At 44.1% G+C, this 19,381-nt stretch overlaps 1 protein-coding gene across 1 annotated transcript in view; it reads right to left on the bottom strand.

Moving 5' to 3' along the window:
• The window catches only part of LOC104956932 (neural cell adhesion molecule L1-like), a 37,170-nt gene that overhangs the window by 4,181 nt on the left and 13,608 nt on the right, over positions 1 to 19,381 (bottom strand). Inside the window, exons 2-16 of the mRNA XM_010784512.1 lie at positions 11,603 to 11,907; positions 10,478 to 10,492; positions 8,723 to 8,825; positions 7,122 to 7,324; positions 5,795 to 5,917; positions 5,201 to 5,371; positions 3,848 to 3,962; positions 3,483 to 3,667; positions 3,078 to 3,209; positions 2,845 to 2,991; positions 2,640 to 2,751; positions 2,196 to 2,356; positions 1,922 to 2,081; positions 1,072 to 1,196; positions 854 to 955 (exon numbers count right to left, since the gene is read on the bottom strand). Of these exons, the coding sequence (XP_010782814.1) occupies positions 854 to 955; positions 1,072 to 1,196; positions 1,922 to 2,081; positions 2,196 to 2,356; positions 2,640 to 2,751; positions 2,845 to 2,991; positions 3,078 to 3,209; positions 3,483 to 3,667; positions 3,848 to 3,962; positions 5,201 to 5,371; positions 5,795 to 5,917; positions 7,122 to 7,324; positions 8,723 to 8,825; positions 10,478 to 10,492; positions 11,603 to 11,729 (1,981 nt within the window). The 5' untranslated portion in view covers positions 11,730 to 11,907. The remainder of the gene's footprint in view (positions 1 to 853; positions 956 to 1,071; positions 1,197 to 1,921; positions 2,082 to 2,195; positions 2,357 to 2,639; positions 2,752 to 2,844; positions 2,992 to 3,077; positions 3,210 to 3,482; positions 3,668 to 3,847; positions 3,963 to 5,200; positions 5,372 to 5,794; positions 5,918 to 7,121; positions 7,325 to 8,722; positions 8,826 to 10,477; positions 10,493 to 11,602; positions 11,908 to 19,381) is intronic.

Consider the following 19,381-nt stretch of genomic DNA (forward strand, 5'->3'; position numbering starts at 1 on the left):
CCCTGGCTGCAGGCTGATAACAGACAGTTGGGATCGCGGCGAAATTCTCTCTGCAGACCCATTCTCACAGCGTTTATCAAACTTTTTCTTACTCAATGTCAAGCCACACTTATTGTTTTTACTTCGGCTGTGACTTTGTGTGTGCTCAGGGTGAGTTTGGCTGTGTTTCGCTGTGTATCGCTAAACAAGGAAACAACACCTCTACGGAGCTCAGCGCGATTCACAACGTCCCAACCAATCTGAGCACACTGTGCTCACAGGGAGGGTGGGGGCTGGAGNCACGTCAAACCTCAACAAACACCTGCAAAGGACACATGCTAAGGTGAAGCTAACGCACACGCTATTTGTTGTTTGTTTATATCACGTAGTCTGTTCTTCTTCTCTGTCTTCTGGTTGTTGCCTGTTTTGAATGACGAATACACACTACCGCCGCCTGCTGGTAAGGAGAGTTATTGCCACTCACGCATGCGCAGTTCGTACGTGCTCGGCGAATAAAGTAACGAGTAAAGTAACGAGTAAAGTAATGAGTTACTTTATGTAGAGAGTAACGAAGTAGTGTAATATATTACTTTTTTTTAAAGTAATATGTAATATGTAATCAACGTTGCGTGGAAGTCGGAAACAGTACCGAAGGAGTGGCAGACCAGGGTGGTGGTTCCCCACTGTTTCCGACTTCCACGCAACGTTGATTACATATTACATATTACTTTAAAAAAAAGTAATATANACAACAGACCGCTCGTTAGTCAGCATATATTCAATACCTGACATTAACTAGTGTGAGTGTGTGTGTGTGTGTGTGTGTGTGTGTGTGTGTGTGTGTGTGTGTGTGTGTGTGTGTGTGTGTGATTACCTAGCACAGGGCTGTTGTGTTCGTCCCCAGGAGTCCAGCTGAGGGTGACTGAACGACGCTTAGGTTCAGTGATCTGGAGGAGTTCAGGAGGGTCCGGTCGATCTGAGAAGGACAACGATAGCATCATCATCACAACTACCTGCACATTGTTTGTTTTAACAAATAGGAAAACTTAATTTGGAAAAAGACTGAGCATTATACAGTATCAGAAATCCTACCCCATAAAGAGAGGGTGACACTGGCTTCAACCGAGTCAAGTTTAGTGATGACGTCACAGGTGTACAAGCCCTCATCTTCTTCTTCCACATTGGTGATTTTCAGATCTGGTCCATCAAATGTGTATCTAAGGAAATATGGTCATAATTATTATCCCCTCGTAATTCGTAATCATATACCAGATGTTTCAAAGGAGGCAAAAAGTGAATGAAAGTGAACACATATTATGTTACTACTGAATGGCCTAGATCAGTGGTTCTCAACTGGTCAGGCCTCGGGACCCACTTTTTCCTTTGTCGATAAATCGCGACCCGAAATTTTGAACCACTCAAATCTATTCAACAAAAAATTGTGCTGTAATATATATGCGCCTTTCATCATCTGCGACCCACTCGAAACGGGTCCACCAGTTGAGAACCACTGGCCTAGATGTCTGTGATTTGGCTACAGGGATACAGTTTTTAAGTTTTCCTACTTTACTGTTTCCCACTTTCCCAGAGTCAAACAATTCAATGCCTTAGGAAAGACCTTTGTAAAAGTATTTGGTGTAGTCTGAAGTCAAGTCAAACACAGGAGGCCCACAGTCTCCATATTTGAAAATCACTGATTTATTCATTTGACCATTAACGATAAGTTTATATATTTGTTTGGTTATACAACAGGGGAAATAAAGATAAAAAACGGTTATGTAGGGGTAAAGAAATTAAATGTTTATTAATTCATTTGTATCCCTTGTTTGTGATTGGACTTTAAACAACTAAACAAACATTGGATACAATTATAATCCTGTTAGTAATGTCTGACATTATGTTAATTTCTGTTCGATCTCCAATGGGTAGATTTGAGTCTTACTTTCCATCACTGGGGGACTCGAAGATTTTTTTATTGTCCTTTCTCCACTGAATTTGTGGAGGGCCAAGTTTGGGGTCGACAACGGCCAGACAAGTGAAGATTGCTGTGTTCCCACGCTGCACCTTCAGATCCTGTGGAGGTGACACGATCACTGTCCTGTCTGAAAGAGAAAGCAGGCAGAACGCTGAGACACGCCGCATGAGGTACACAAAGGGTGTGTGTGTGAGTCTGTGTGTGTCTATGTGTGTGTGTGCATGCGTGTGTGCCCACTCACTAAGCACTTCCAGCTCGGCATTGACAGATAAGTTGGTGTTCTGTATGGAGCAGGTGTAGAAGCCCTCATCATCGTGGGTGACATTAAAGATCTCCAGCGCCCCGTTGGTGAGCTGGTTCACTCTGGGATCAGCCAGTAGGGAGGAGGTGCTGCTGCTCTCCCTGGAAGAGACACACACCCCAAAACACCCATTAGAAACCTTTTGAGCCGCTATTCAACATAAATAATAAAGACTCATTTTAGGCTGGCCACATTGACAACAATTCACATTCCAGATGTAACAGTATTTCTCTGTTAATTTATGCGCTGAGCTGCCCACGCAATTGTGTCACCACCTTGAAATGTGTTAAAATCAAAATCTGCCAGACGGCACCCTAGAATACATAATGAAATAAACTGCAATAAAACACAGTAGGATACAAATAAAGGGGTTATGGGCCTCACCATATGATTTTAGGTTTAGGAGAGCCAAAGGTTTCACACTCTAGTAAAGCCGTCTTGCCCTCCGTAAATGTGTAAGTATTCCCATCCTCAACAAGGATCTGGGGAGGCAGCTCTGAAACAACACAAACAATCAGAAATGAGACAAACACAGACCTACAAACAGATACACAACTCTCTGTAATAAGTGAAGGAAACAAACACTCACCAATGACATAGACGTTGGTGTTGGTGAGGATGGTGCCATGCTTGTTGGAGGCCTGGCACTGGAAGATGGCAGTGTCTCCAAAGTTGACATCTTTTAAGATCAGAGACCCGCTTACTGTCAGAGAACGTCTTGAGTCCTTGTCGATTGCTTTTAATAAAAATAAAAAATCCCAGTCATTACATGCACAGGGTTGTGTGGTGATGTATTTTCATTATGGGTGTATACGCACTGACCTGAGATGGGAACCCCGTTGATGGTCCAGCTGATGGTGGGTGATGGGATGCCGTCGGCCTGGCAGTCCAGCCTGACAGTCTCGCCTGGGGCGTACAACTGGCTGGATGGCTCCTTGATCCAGTAAGGAGCCGCTGGAAGAAAGAGAATATATACATTATACACATTACAAGCAAAACAATTCACAGTAACAAAAACAACAGAAGGCAGTACTTAGTTAGATTGATGAGTCACACACTACAAATTGTCACATTTTCCAAAATGAAGCAACTGATCGCTTTACTGTTCTGTGTACTTTATGCTCCATACATTTTACAAGTCAAAGTCTATTTACTGGTCACAGGGAGTATTAAATGTCTTCTCCCCTTTGCCACCCATGTAGGTGTGTGTGTGGTTGTGTGACATACCTTCCACAGTTACGATGTAAGTGTGTGAGACCTTCCCCTGGGAGTTCTCAGCTGTACACTGATACTCGCCTCCGTCGCTCTCTGAGATATTACTAAAGCGCAGGCGGTGGTTGAACATGTCTTTAATGGTCCGAGACTCGGACATTTCACCGTCTTTCCTCAGCCATGAAATTTTGGGAGTTGGACTGAAGAGGAGAAGGGAGGAGAGGAAGAGGTATAGCAGGAATGGTTAGTGTGTGGATGAAGGAGAGGACACATTAAACAGAGAACGATAGGAGGTAGGAGGAGGGGCAGGAGATGGATGAGATGCAGGTAAGATTGATTAAAAGGTGTGGCTCAAGTTTTTCTGATTGATGGAAACTCACAGGCCTTTGACGATGCACTCTAACTCAAGGGTCTGCCCTCTGAGGGTGTGGTAAGTGCTGTGGCTTCCAGTAGGTCTCATCATCTGGGGCCTCCGGTTCAGCAGTACGGAGTTGGCTAGAGAAAGAGAAGCGGAAACACAAAGAACGATTCATAAATATGTATGGGTAATTTTCAAATTGCTGTGCTGCTGACACAGCAGCCACTTTAGAGACTCTCACACACGCACACACTGATGCAGGGTGTGGAATCATGTGGAGAAGACCTTTCTAACAACATATCATCATACAGACTTTCTACACACACAGAGGTCTCTCATGTTAACATGTGCTCGTCTCCCTGACCTCTAGTGGGGCCACAGATGCTGGTAGCCACGTCTCAGTGTGAGATGCATCTCATTACCACTGGGCTGGGGAGGTGACGGCCCCCTGCCGGCTGTGGGACCGTCTACTGCTGTGGTCAGCACAACATACCCCCACATGAGGCTGAGTTGACTTTGGTTTAACTATGAGACTCCATTGGTCGCAATCGCAAACACATTTTAATAATGACGGTTTAGCATATTATTTATGCTGTTAAATTATAAAGACCTATATAGTTTACTTTAACAGATTTCTCTTAAACAAAACAGTATGAAGAGATTTATAAGACATGTGACTGTCAAACTGTCCAGGATATTTCAAAATGAGAGTATTATACACACTAACACAAATGCATGTTTCAAGGGGCATCGTAACCTTGTTCTTAACCAGTTGAGCCCCGAGCTTGTTTTCCAGGCCCCAGGCTCGAAAATGACATTCCCAGAACAATTGACTATATCTTCACTTCTAAAAGGGGTAAATTAATTTTAAAAAATTGAAAGCAATGACAAACCTGTGAGTTAGATGTAGAAAAGTCAGAATCAATATAGAATTGTTTTATTTTAAAGTAAATTCAGATTGTACCGAGTAAAAAAATGTAAATGATAGTGTCCGTCCAAAAAAAAAACATTACTTATAGAGAAAACTACCCTTGAATGATGGGATAGTTTGGGTCGCCCAAATTATCAGAATATCTAGGGAGGAAAATGTCTGTCTGTCAGACGGTTGGTCTACATACCACTTTGGCTTTTTGATGTATAACTATGGAACTTGGTTCATACTGTAGAGCCCTGGTTCCCAGACAATGCATCCTAATGTTTTTTGTTGACCCTCTGAGCTTTTTTAGAGCTATTACATGGGAAGTCATGAAATGTGCCCTTTGTTGACTATCTGTATATCAGTATTAAAGGTCGAAGATGCATTTCTGCAACTCAGCTCAGGTCATTTGATTCAGGTTTACTTTAAGCCAGTCATTTCATTTAGAGCAAAACTCACAGGGGTTAACAGTCAGGGTGATGGGTTCCTTTGCCAGAATGGTGCGAGTGGCAAGGTATTGGACATTGCAGGTGTAGTCATTTCTGTTGTCCTCAGTGGTCAAATGGGCAAAGTATAGGTTGCCATCCTTCCCCACCACCACCCGTTCACTCAGCTGGATATGGTGTAGTTCTGTAGAGAGAGGGAGAAGGGAAATGAGAGACATTGATGACAGATAGTGGCAGAGAGAGAAATGAGAAACAAGAGAGGGAGAATAAGGAGCTTAACAAGAGGATAAAATAATCAGAGGAAATAGAAGAGCTAGGCATAGAGATACAATAGGATGAGAGAAATTGAAATATGATGATAAAGAGACGTCCCAGAATAGAGGTAACAATAGACTCCACTCAGCCCACAAAAGGTACTAAGACATTTGAAAAAACACATCCAGGAACAGATAAATGCATGAAAGGATATTCCAGACATGGGGAAAGATACTATAGTTTGAGGTATAAATAATCAACAACTCACTTTGAGTGGACATTAAAAGGATAGAAAGATACAGGAGACAGGAAGGATGTAATGGAAGGAGAGATGTAAGGGTAATGTACTTACTCCAGTCCATCCAGTGTATGATGGGCTCCATAGAGCTCTGCGGGGGGTTACACTTCAGGATGGTACTGCTTCCCTCTTCAGCCTTCACATTACCCTTCTTTTCTTTCTGCTGTGTTGGAGGAACTACAGGGAGGAACATGAGATCAAACTCACACATGTTAGTCTATGTAGATAAACACTTATGGGCATACAGTATAAGAGTTGCTCTAGTGACTGTGGCATATGAACATTTATCGGCCAGTAGTTCTGGTTAACTTTGCATCAAACTTCAAAGTTGATGTTCTCTGATAAGTCACCCATATTGTGTACACAGAGAATTTGAGTTTCTTTGCTTCTTTTTCCATTACTCCTGAAGCAAATGAAAAAGAATGCACTACAGAAATGTGCATGTTTTTCTTCTGTTTTGTCCTGTATGATATATCGCAAATCATACAAACCTGCGCACACATGTATAGTGTAAAGCCAAGAGGCACTTCACATCCCACAGTCAACTTGAACAAACAATGTAGTTGATCAGGAGTACTATTTGAAAACCCCCATTTGAGGAACTTTAGGCGTTTTAGGAAGAAGACATTGGCTTGTCTTTTGTCTTGCAGATGTAAAATGATTTGTGAGTCATATGTGTTCCCTCTCCCCACCTCCCCTCCGCCCATTGTTGATAACCCCACAGGAGCTTCATAAGAGCGCTTCACATGACATCAACTCAAGAGCGTTTCTGGGGAAACCGTTGTCAGGGAAACTGTGAAGGAAGGAGGTCGCCCAGGAGAGAGCCAGTCACACAGGTGGATGGATGCACAGAGGTGCTCTTTACTTTTGCCCAGGGGCCCATGTGTGTGCTTGTGCATGTGTGAATGTAAGTATATGCTGATTATCATGTTATTGCATGTAATTATATTCCGGGTGGCGGTGCTCTCGGTGTGAGCCTCCATGATAACAAATGAGCTCTCTATAAAGCAGGGTACAGGGAAAGGTTTATACGCTGGCTCACAGCTTTGTATATCGCTTTGTTATTGCTGATAAAAACCCACAACCACGTGCCTCGCTGGACCTTGAAGGCATTTACAGGAGCCCTAACGCTGAAATTGACATCTATAAAAGACCTATGTGATACAACCTTATGAGAAAATATCAGAGGAGGTTTGATTAGTTTGATACTGTTTTAAATGGTGCGTGTGGCTCTCAAGGCTTAAGCGAAATAATTACAAATCAGCAAATACTCATGCATGATGGAATTTGAATATTCAAATAACCCGTCAAAATGTAATGCTTCTGTCTCAGTAACTGGTCAGTTTGTTGTAGAATTAATCAGCCATCAGCATGTTCTTACCGTCACTGCTGATGGTGGCCTCGTTAGAGACGGCTGTCCCCAGCTCGTTGGATGCGTAGCAGACATATTTGGCTTGGTACGGCTTCAGGCTCTCCATAGTATTACTGAGTGTGTAGAAAGCGAATGAGCCAGCGCGCTCAGTAACCTTCAGCTCCGGGTCACTGCCTGGGTCAAACTCCTCTCCATCCTTTGTCCATCGGAAACTTGAGAAAATAAAAAATATATAAGTTACGCTGTCGGGAGAGTTTTCATTAAAAAAAAACAATTTCAATGCATTTGGAAAAGCTGATTTTTTTAGCACACATGAGATCAGACCCGGCGCCAGCACAAATCTACAGGGAGGGCATATGATTTTTATGGGAGGGCACACAAAACCGTCATGTGCTGCGGCCAGTATCGGCGCCAGAGATTTTCTTTTGGGGGCTGGGTAAGCAGGGGTAAAGTGCTATTTTTGTGTGGGGGTGGACCTACCCTCCTTTAGGGAAGATTTTTTTTTGATATTGAAGTTAAAAGCATCAATCTGGTGTACTTTGAGAGCAAAATTAAGAGATCTATGGATACATCTCTCAGCACCCATATGAAACAGAACAGTAAGCAGATTTTCTTTTTCTTTATGGATATTTTACAAATCACTCCCCTTTCAAACTCTATTCTTGTTTTACTGTCATATAGTATTTCATACCTGTTTTTCATTTATTCTCTTATTTTACTATCTGACATCACATACATCGTAGCCTTAAAGGTGGGGTAGGTAATTTTGGAGAAACCAGCTCGAGTGCGCTAGAATGTGAAAATACACAGCCGGAACAAATCTGCCACTTCCTTACAGAGCCCCTCCTCCAACACACACGAACGCGCACATGACCAATGAGGGGCACGAGATAAGTTTGTGCACAGATGGAAGGCTGACAGGCAGGTAGGCCATCCAGTTATTTTAGCCGGGCCGGCTCAGATGATTGGTCGTGCTTTTTACAGTACTACGGCTTCCACAGATGACATTTAATGGATTTTTTGTCAAAGCACTTAAGATATTCATTGCTATTGGGATGTTAAGAGCATTCCATGGAATATAAAAAAAAGTGTATCTCGAGCCGGTTTCTCAAACTTACCTACCTATTTAAAGTTCACAGTTTATTTATAATTTAAAAAATACTTTTTTTTTTTTTTACATTTTTATAAATAAAATAAAATGTGTTTATTGTGGGAGGGCAGGAATGTCAAATGGGAGGGCCTGGCTTAAATGTCACTGAATTGATACACAAATTCCAAGAGAAGCCCCACTGGGACTCATGAGCTAGTGCTGTGTAATTGCGATATTCATCTTTTCCTTGGCAATTGGAGCAGTTTTCCACTTCGGAGCAGCTAAGACACTCTGAAAAGATTGCTTGAGGGCTTAATGACGTTTATCCCTTGTTGAAGTGAGTACTGACGGGGAGAAGCTGTGCTCTCATGTAATACTAATATGTAGATGTCAGCTGAACAAGGACAGGGAAGGTCACCATTCCCAGTTGTCTAAAAAGATAACCAGTGTCTAGCTCCTCCATTATTAATACAGCATCTTCAGTATGTGTGTTTGTGTGGATGTGTATGTGATGACTAACATGGGTAAAGGGTTGCCGGTGGCTTCACAGTTCATGACGAAGTCTTCAACACCAAAGACGGTGACAGACTCCGGCTGTATCATGATCATCGGAGGCCTCTTTACTGCAAGAACACAACATAGTTAGTGTTGTCACAAGACCATTTATAAAGCAGGGATACATGAGAAACACATAATCAGAATAGTGCTGCAGTCTTCACATGACCTGCTTTGATTCTGCATGCTGCTGTAATAACTCCCACTATGACATACACACATATATCATCCCCTTTGTCCATCGGAAACTTGAGAAAATAAAAGATATACACACACATCTCTATGGCCGTGGGGAAATGGCTTACCAAGCAGCACAAAATAACCAGAGATACCACTCAGTTTTACACTTTAACAGCTGCAGAAAAGTATATTCAGTCAATATCACTTAAAAAAAGACTCCCTAGAGAAAGAGATGAAATGTAGGACAAAGAAAAGAGTGCGAGTAAGAGAGCGGGCAGAGAAAATGGGTAGAGACTAGAGGAAATTGATATAGCATAATGTAAGAGGGAGAGTTTATGTAAAAGAGATATATAGTGCTTTCTGTCTGTGTGAGAAGGAGAGATAGGGGGAGCGGGGGTATGGGGAAATAAAGCAGGGATTTTGAAGGAAAAAAGGAAAGACCACCAGAGGAGGTTTCTCCTTCTCTGTCGCATCTGTCCACGACAGCCATAAAGCACAGCCTCGATAACAGAATCATAAAAAGAGACATGCTGGGATTTGGAGTGAATACTTTATTGAACCAGCATGTTTGATTTTTCCACATGCTTTATGGGCCTGTGTCACTTTTTCTGTTCTGTTATTCAATACTTATAGACAGAAACGTAAATCTTTAGTGAATACCCTGTCGGCTGTTAGCAGTGGAATAGAGGTCACAGCTTGATATTCTTTCGGTAGCGTCTTTAATTTGACTTCAAGTGAAGAGACAAAGCCTGAGGTGAATTTACATTATGTAGGTAAATGGGCTGCATTATATGTGGAAAAGGCAAGGGAGAGGAAGAGCTGAGCAGACAGGAGGAGATGGAAAGAAGTGCAGCAAAGAGACCATGCAAAGACAAGACACAGAGCAAAGGGAGACAACGGTGGAGATGAAAAACAAACAAGGGTAGATTCACAGAGCTTCAGAAAGAGATGGATAGGGAAAGTTGGGGAATGTAATGAAAGAATTCCCACTGATCGAGCAAATAAGCCCATTTCCTCAGCTGATCAAATTGAGGTTTGGGCTGCAGGCTCAGCTCCATTATTGGCAGAGGAGGAGCAGAGGAGCCAGTGCTTAGTGCTCTAACTCCCCTTTATTTCCCCATGCCTTTGATCTGACAGCCCTGCTGCCTCCTAACAGACAGCAGCTCCTCACACTTCCTCCTCCCTGCTCCTACAGGGATCTCACCTATGGGAGCCGGTGATGCTGAGCACACATAAAGTAAAAGGCACACAGAAACAGGTGCATGTTCCCCATACAACACACACACACACACACACACACATCCTCGCGTGCAAACACACATGCGCAATCGAACACAGGAACTGAAACAGATGAATCAACACGAAGGAACACTCAAGCATAACGCTGCAAATGCACACCAATGCCTGATTCAGTGAGACAGGACCTTCACAGTGTGCAGGAAGGAAAATATCCTCTCTGGCATAATGAAAGTGTTTACAAGGAGCTTTGCCAGCACCTGCATTAAGATGGATGAATGTCAATAAAGTTAAAAGCACTTACGATCACTTATGTGGTCTGTTAGTCCACAGTGGTGGCCAGAGAAAAGGCAATGAGGGAAACAAAAACATTTTAGTTACAGTAAACCAGAAGGGAAAAGAGAGTTAATATACAGACATGGTGAAAACAGATAGTTAGATAGATAATTGGACAACAATTATGATACATTGACGATAAAGCATCGTAATGTCTCCTGTAATGGAGCGTAGCTTTTAACCCCTGCCTACTTGACACAGATTCTAACGCATCTCCTTTATTGATCCCCATCTCCGTTCCACTGACACTCACTGACATGGCAGAGGCTCGCTAATCGAAAGGCAGGGGACACCTTGACCTTTTACATCTTTGACCCGCTCCTCCTTCCTTCTCCTCACCATCATTCCTTCATCCTCCTCGGCCATCTCTCCTCTGTGACACCTCCCCCATTAGAGAATTAGACTTGGGGATTTACTGCATTTCATCAACGTTTACAGGTCGTGCATGTGTGTCCACCATGTGTGCGATATCTTGTTTTGAAGTCTGTGTGGGCGGTCAAGGACTGTCTTAGATAAAGAGAGAACAACAAAAGCCTCTCTCTCTCTCTCTCTCTCTCAGCTCTGTAGGCAACAGAGGAGATGAAGATCAATTTCCCTGCAGGGCCACAAGCTCAGCTGTATTTCCAATGCCCACATATTGCATCGAGGAGGAGGAAGGAATGAAAGCGAGTAAGAAAAAAGCTTGCTGGATTTGTGTTGTATAATTCAATTGTTGATTAAATTACTCTCCAATCAGATTCTGGTTTGCACCAAGGAAACCAGATCAATAGTGGGACTAATCAATGCAGTATGAGGGGATCAATTACCAAGTAATTAGAGACACCATAGGCCCAGATGAGCGCTACCCAAAGAAACCTCAGACAGTGGAGTATTTGGAGCATAAAAGTGCAATTCAACCCTGAATATTGAGGTTCCTGAAAGAGAAACACATGCTTTTTCAGTTCATTTGCACTAATTACCCATGATGAAAGATCATTATTAGCCGGGCTTTGATGAATCAACAATGTAATTAGCACAACAAATAGATCTTTGAACCTCATGGAAGCATTCAGCCTCCGTTGTCATGAATAGTACCATATGAATCTGTACTCACAGTTGGAGGGTATGTGTATGGCTGTTTGGATGGGCTGGGCAGCAAGGGAGAGGAAGAGGAGGAGGGGGAGGAGGCGTGAGGAGCACTGCCCCCTACTGCCAACCTGCTGTCGCTGCGTGTGAGGCATTGCTCACTGTCCCATCAAAGTCCCACCTGCTCACACACTCGTACAGTAGAACGCACAAAGAGGGCAACCTCACAAGTGTGAGGCTTTGTTTCTTTTCCAGGGAGGCCTTGTACGTCCCTCTTGTCTTTTTTTCTGCTCTTCTGTAGGTCAGGTCCACGCCCTCCTACTGGTCTCTTCTCTGAAACATAAAAGAGAGGGGGGAGGTGAGGGGAGGACAAGTGGAGAAGCGAGAAGGAGGGGCGGAGGGGGGCCATGTGTCAGAATGAGAGAAAAATTACCATGCACCATGTGGTCAGACCTACAGTACACGCAGACCGAGGCACGGAGTTAACACACCAATCAAGGGTCAACACATCCGGACAAAAAGCATCAACAATGCCTATCACTGAACCTGTTCTACTAATCAGACAGCTCCATTTGTGTAATTACATGACCAGTGGCCCATATGGAAGGGCCAGTCCGCAGGACAGATGGACAGAATACCATACCTCGCTGTGGACAGATAGATGCAGATTGATAAAGTGTTCAATCAGATCATACGCAGAGACAGACAAATAAATAGTTGATAATTAGGTGGACTGATCCTAGGACGAAACCAAACATAGTGTACTTGGGTGATGGTACTGTGATAAGCGTGTGATAAAGATGCTATCAGGCGTGGTGAGTAAAGGAAGCCACCCCTGCTAGGAGTCTATCCGTTCTCCATCTGTACTCTTGGATCTGGTCCTCGCCACAACATGCAGGCTGTCCTCACTCGCGGGACCACGTGGCGCAGCCCGCTGACTGTTTACACTGCTTAGTATCACACACAAAGAACTGTTACAGCCCTCCCTGATTAAGACGTACATGTGAGACAAAAGAAAATGGCGATAATAGAGAGAGGATGCTTATTTGGCAGCTCGGCAGTAATGGCAGTCTGATTGAAAGAGTTCTGGCTCGGCACACCACTGTTAGTTGGCAACGCCTCAGCAGAGAGATGGCCGACCTTGGAGAGTGGGGGGGAGGTCAGAGAACAGAGGAGAGGAAGACGATGGAGAAGAGTGGAGGGCAGGAGGAGGATGGAGAGATGTGATAATCATTAATTTCTTTGATTAAGTGGCTGACCAGTTCATTACAGGGGATGTGTTCATGTCACTCAATAAAAAACAATGTGTTCGTCAGCAGGAATATGGGATCAGAGCCAGAGTAGGGGAAATGAAAGCCCAAACAAGAGCGGAGCCTTTAATAAAGAAGTTTAAACTAACATCATTAGGATTAAATGAGCCATTACACTAACTTGCTTGGTTTGTCAGAAGAATGGCACAACAAGAAAATAAAGAGGCAGAAGAAGGAGGGGTGAAGTGGGTGGAGGAACGAACGGGAAGATAAAGAGGAAAAGTGGGTTTGAAGTAGAGAGCAGAGGAAAGAGAGGAGTGGAGGTGAGGGAGGAGAGGGATGGAGTGGCTGATGGAGGGTGAGAGGTGATGGGAGGAGTGGAGGCATATGGAAGGAGGGGATGAAGAGGGATGACAAAGGCTGACAGCTGTGACGCTAATCCAACCTCTCCCACACATACACACACATGTGCAAGCTCTTCCAATCAGTGTGCATCATTTGTTCACTTTCTTTTTGTTTCTCTTCTCCTTTTACTTTTTATCAGCCGCTTTAGTGGTTGTTGTTCTCGGGAGACAGGGGGCCAATTACTGTGATCCGGTCTTAAACCAGGCTCTCCCAAATGCCATTAGAGGCAGATGAATGAAGCGGGGCTAGTCAGGGTATTAGTACTTGTGTTAATATGATCTAAGGTGGGAGCTTGCCTATCAGTGCCCCCCCCCCTGAAGAGACTGTGAAGGAAAGCCAAGTGGAGCAAAGCAGGGCACTGATTAATGATGTGGCGGCCGTCACTTGTCATGCCGCCAATCACAGTTCACCAAGGGATTGTACTGCTTATGCACACACACACACACACACACACACACACACACACTCAGGTACACACTCAGGGGCAGTAACAGACATACAAAGAAAACTGAAATGCATGGATAGATCGACAGAAAGGAAAGCAGACCTCAAGCGGGCGGACAGAGAGGATCAGACTGATAAAAGGGCATGGTCCAGTGGGCCTCAGTCAGGAAGTAGACCTTGCCAAAGAATATTGCAGTCCTGTTGAGTGTGAGCAGTAAAGGGGAACACTATAATGGGTTGGGAGGGGCATTGAAAGAGAGAGAGGAAGAGAGAAGTAGCATGGAAGGTTGCCATGTAGTGTGGCTGACCCAGTCACCCAAACATGCTGATGGCACAGACTGATGTGGCCTGACACGCAAGCACACAATCGCACACACACACACATCCAAGTTGTGTGTGCGCGGCATGGAGCCTCGTGGAGCTCCATTATCACAGGGGTGAGAGTCACTGACATCGAAGCAGATGCATGATTTCACTTCTTCAGGGTGTCTGCTGTGCAGCTGTCAGCGATCCAATCCCAGCCCTGTTACCTGCTTCATTGGACAGGGTCAAAGGTCACGCCTGCGATTGCTGTTTGCAGCTGGGCTGAGATGACCCGCCACAGTGTCTCTGAGTGCTTTTAAAAACTATTATCACCACTGGGATGTCAACTGGCGCTTCAGATGTCGTTCAATGACGCGAAGATTGTAGAGTGAGCATCGCTGCGTTGAGATTTGAGGGCGTGGTAGTTTTCGTTTTTCCACAAAAAGCCTGACTGCTGAAAATTCGCCGCCAACAGGCCATGTATCAAACGAGCCAAATCGACCAAGTCAATTTTGCAACTCTTTCAATTATTCATGATTTTCATGCTTAGAGGCGTTTTGCTTACAAAAAACAGGAATAACCCAAACACTTTGTAGTATGCTGTGAGTGTTGCTATCATTAGTAGAATTTAATTGCTGTTGCTATTGTAGTGTGTACCCCCCTTGTCATCCATTAGATAGAAAATTGCACCCTTCCTTTCTCTGCAAAATGTAGTAATTAGCATTAAGTAGACATGTTGGGTGTTGCCAAGGACTTTGAATGCTGAATAGGCTCTTATCAGTGGAGGAGGGTGGGGAGGAGAGACAAGATCAAACCTCAAGAGTCAAATCATGTTTGGAGTTTCACACATACCCTAATCCCCACCGTGCCAACCACCCACATATACATGAGAGACTTTTACTGTTTGCTTCATGTCCTCATGTATCCGTGTGAGGAGCTGCTATGTTGATGAATGTAGCCTGGTATATTTTCTCTCAACACGGTGAGTCATGCAAATATGAATTCTGAAAGCTTCTCTTTACTTTCATCAGATGTGCTGCTCGACTGGATTTGTGCATGTATGATTATGTGTGTGTGGTTGTGTGTGTGTTCTCGTGTATGTTCAAACATGTGTGCAGATCTTGTGTCCTGTCATGCCTTGCTTTTAAATATTAACTACCTCCAGCTGTGAAGATGTGTAGGGGGCGAGAACGCAGGACGGAAGGAGGGGGGAGAAAAATAAATGAATACATGCCCCCCTTTACCCCCTACTCTCCCCCAGGGTTTGTCTGTCTGAAGAAACATCAGAGTGAAAAGAGACGGACGCACAGACAGAGGGAAGATGGAGTGATTTAGACATAAACAAAGAAAACACTCACAAGGAGAAATGGTCTGATAGGCATTACAGGATGAAGGCAGTGAGACATTATAAGGGTCAACGGATAGTATAAGTGAGGAAGGGGGGGGGGGCTGCGAAACAAGGTGAAGCTGGTAGGGGGTAGATGATCATGCCCCCTACTGAGTGAATTATTCATAGAGATCCCCTTCCTGTCGGCACAATTTGCCCTAAATTCTCCCAAATCCATAATTCATTCACAAGCCATGCCGTGGATTTGGTTTGGACCAATAGTGATGCTGTCCATCTATACCTGTCGTCGCCTGTGAGACTGTCTGATTTTCTCCTTCACTCCCCCCCCCTCTTCCTCTCTCTGGCAGGGTCATACTTTATGCATGAGCCTGTTGCAGTGAGACAAGTCTCAGACCCACTTTATCACTACAGCAGAAAAATACCACAAATCATGTGAAATAATACTGGCTACCTGATTCTGCTCCACTCCACAATTCACTTTTTAACACAGATATGTCTTTCATCATTCACCGCCGTGAAGATCGCATTTCTTTCTCACATATTCTTCTTACGAGCCAATCCCCTATAATAAGAACTGCCCAAGAACGATGAGTGCCCATTTTCCTGTCACCTTTTTATCAGTCTTCTTCCTCTCCTCATGCTGCCCCCTTGGTAGCTGACACTAAAAGCTTTCTTCAATTCCCCTCCGATCACTTTTCACAGAACATTTCCTCGTCCCCCTTCCTCTCCCCTCTTCCTAAACGCCTTTCACTGTGGCTCGGACAAAAGGCATTGAGGCCGATTAATTCAATATTTGCAACTTTAATGGAAAATTAGCCCCACAGCACAGTGGGGAAACCAATATCTTCCTCACGCTGGTGTTCTTTGTTTAAAAGGCCAAATACTATGTGTTTCAAGATCGATGATCCATGGTCAACTGCAAATGGAAATTTACCAGCAGAAAAGGCTGCAGAGCTATGCAGCTTATCCGGCATCAGGGTACACAGACAGCGCATTTATCAATACCACTATTAGCATAAGCTTTGCGGTTAGATGCGTAGCGACTCCCACTACTTTAATATGCTGCAATAGAAATCACGCCATGTTTTCCAAATCTTGCCCCTCTTTCAAAGACCTCACCTTACCCCCCACCCCCTTTGTTGTGTCAAGGGTTAGGGTTTAATATTGGAGTGACACAAAGCAGGAGAAAATAAAGGTTGTCAGAGGAGCCGTAAGGGCAACCGCCCACTCTCCTTCTATCCTGGTTACCATGACAACAGGGTCTCCACACAGCATCCCCCCCTTGTACATACAAATTCAGTTATTCACACACATGGACACTAACGGGTTTGCAATATCACTTACATATGCGCACGCACGTACATACGATCACTCATTTGCTGCCAAACACTCTTAGGCCATCCCTCCAACACGCACACGCACACGCACACACACACACACACACACACACACACACACACACACACACACACACACACACACACACACACACACACACACACACACACACAGGAAGTCTTAACATCTATAATATTACGCATTCTTAAACCGACATGTTGACATCCATGACACCTCACTTGGCAGAAAGTGTTTAAGTTACTTAAAAATGTATAACTTGAAATCCTTTACAGACCCATCCAACTGAAAGTAAAAATACAAGTACAAGATTCCCAAAGTCCTCGACAAACATCTTTCCTCAGTACACCAATCACCCCTCCTCTTACCAGGACTACAAAAGAAGCTACCTCTGGCGTGATTTATTTATTGATGTTTTTCCCCTTAAGACACAATGGTAGAATGGTAGAATATAAGAAGTGGTGAATAATTGAAGCAGAAGGGAGTGGACTCATTAAGACATCCATAAGGGTTGAAGAAGGAGAGGAGAGGTAGATGGAGGGAAGGACGGATGAAGGAAAACTGACAGAGAGAAAGAAGGCCAACACCGACGGGAGATCAAAGGGGGGGATTGACAACTAAGTCAACAACCAAAAAGTCTGAAAAATTCATAGGATGTAAAAAAAAACACGAGAAAAATAAGCGGGTTGGAAAATAACAAAAACATAAAGCATGACAGATGTGAAAAGCGATCCTGATATGCGATCCCTGACCAGTAAAAGCTCTGTAACGATCAAAATCAGGGGTGTTACCCCTAATGTAATAGTGTATCAGATTCCCTGCATGTGAGTGTGTTTGGGTGTACATGAGTCCATGTGTGTTGCAGTGTATATCAGCAGAGATCAGCCTGTGTGTCATCGGGTCAGCTAATCTCTCTTGTCAGCTAATGGAGCTGGTCTTGCTGATGGAGTGCCACCTCTAGCTCTCTCTGCTTCTAGTATGTTAGCTGCTGCTCACTTAAGCCAACAACTGATAAGGTAATGTGCTTATGGCTTGCCTGTCAGTCAGTTATTCAAAGGAAATGGGGATGAATGGTATCAATAAACAGAAAGGAAAAATACACATAAGGGAGTAAAATGGAAGGTGAGTGTGTTTTGCAGATTAAATCAAGACTGTTGACTGTGTAATGCTAATGTTATCTGGACACAACATGTGTGCAGTGCTGCAATATTGAATCTCTTTTTTAATTTCCTTTCAATTCACCTGTAATCACAATCAATATGGAAAGGAAACAGACTGTTCGGTCTCATTGGAAAAATACACAAAGACACAAATCAAATGATATATAAAAATGTATATCGATTGTTAACCATGTGTATTCTATGTTCACTATATGTACACAAAACCACACAACCCATTGTTCCACTGCTACTGTTGCCTGTGGGTGTCATTTGCTACATTAGCAGCTGCATCAGTCAGATTCTGTGCCTGCTGAACAAAGCGCAGTAATTACGGACACACCCTCCGTGTCAAGCAGAAGATATAAGATGTGATGCATACAAGCACCCCCATGCACACTGCACACACCCTTACAGGCACATTGCTATGCACTCTGTGTGCAGGAAGAACATGCAATGAGAAACACAAACCGTTTACGAAGAATGGTTTAGTGTCCATACACATACAGTAAATATGGCGTTAGCGCGAGTAAGTAGGAGCAATTATGACATTACGAAATGACGTGGAAGAGCTATTAGGAATGACCTTCTCTCTTCTCCCTCCCTACTTCCTGCTTCCTACAGCCTGCGCTTCCTCTCCCTCTCTTTATCTCTCTCCGTCAGCCTCTCCCCTTTTCTCCTGTTCCTCCGGACCTAACAGCCTCGCTTGTGTTTTTCTTCTTATTTGATGTGTGTTTTGACCTTCACTGCCACATTCTTCTTTTTCCTCTACCTTTGTGAAAGAAATGTGCTGTTTGTGTGAAGCGAAGCTCAGAGAAGATCTTTCAGTGAACGTGTTTGTATGCAGCCATTCATCCCTTGGAGAGAAAAATTAGAGGGAGATCAGACGGGTAAAAGGGAGATTTTATGTGTGTGTGCTAGCAAAGCCTTTGGGGATCAAACTGGAGCCAGGCAGGCCAGTTAAAAAGAAGCTGACATCAGTATAGTATCTATCAGTGTTAGCCCTGAAACCAGATGCAGCAGCTTAACACTGTTGGAGATGACGTACCAGCTACAACAACACAAACAGTAACAGCACCAGGGGGAAATTAGCCACTGAAGCACATGCTGGAATAACTTTACCATGACATATGTGTTGGGGCATAAAACATAAGCATTTACATGACTTTATTTTTGGGATTCAGGTCGCATTGTTCTGAAGTCATCCATGCATTCACAGTGTAAAAGCAGCAGAAGAGAAACCTGCATAAGCTCAAAAAGTAGACTGAAGTGCTTAAGGTTATCTGATGAGCCTCGGGTGTGAAGGGGAGCATATGTGTGTGGGTCTGGGTTGCATCAAGTGTGCAGGTGGGGGGGAGGGGGGCAGGTCTGTGAGGGCTGTTGCAGGTGGGGATATCTGAGGAGGGGCTGTGCAGTCAGTCATCCTGCAGACAGAGAGGAGGAGGTGGGGGGGGGGTCCCTGGGGTCAGGTAATAAGTGGCCCGTACAGCTTTGGAGGACTCAGCTGCCAGCGACTCGTGTGACACGCAAGGACACGTGGTCTC

This window comes from Notothenia coriiceps, unplaced genomic scaffold, assembly GCF_000735185.1.
Source record: "Notothenia coriiceps isolate Sejong01 unplaced genomic scaffold, NC01 NC01_scaffold00026421, whole genome shotgun sequence".
In the NCBI taxonomy this organism is placed as follows: domain Eukaryota; kingdom Metazoa; phylum Chordata; class Actinopteri; order Perciformes; family Nototheniidae; genus Notothenia; species Notothenia coriiceps.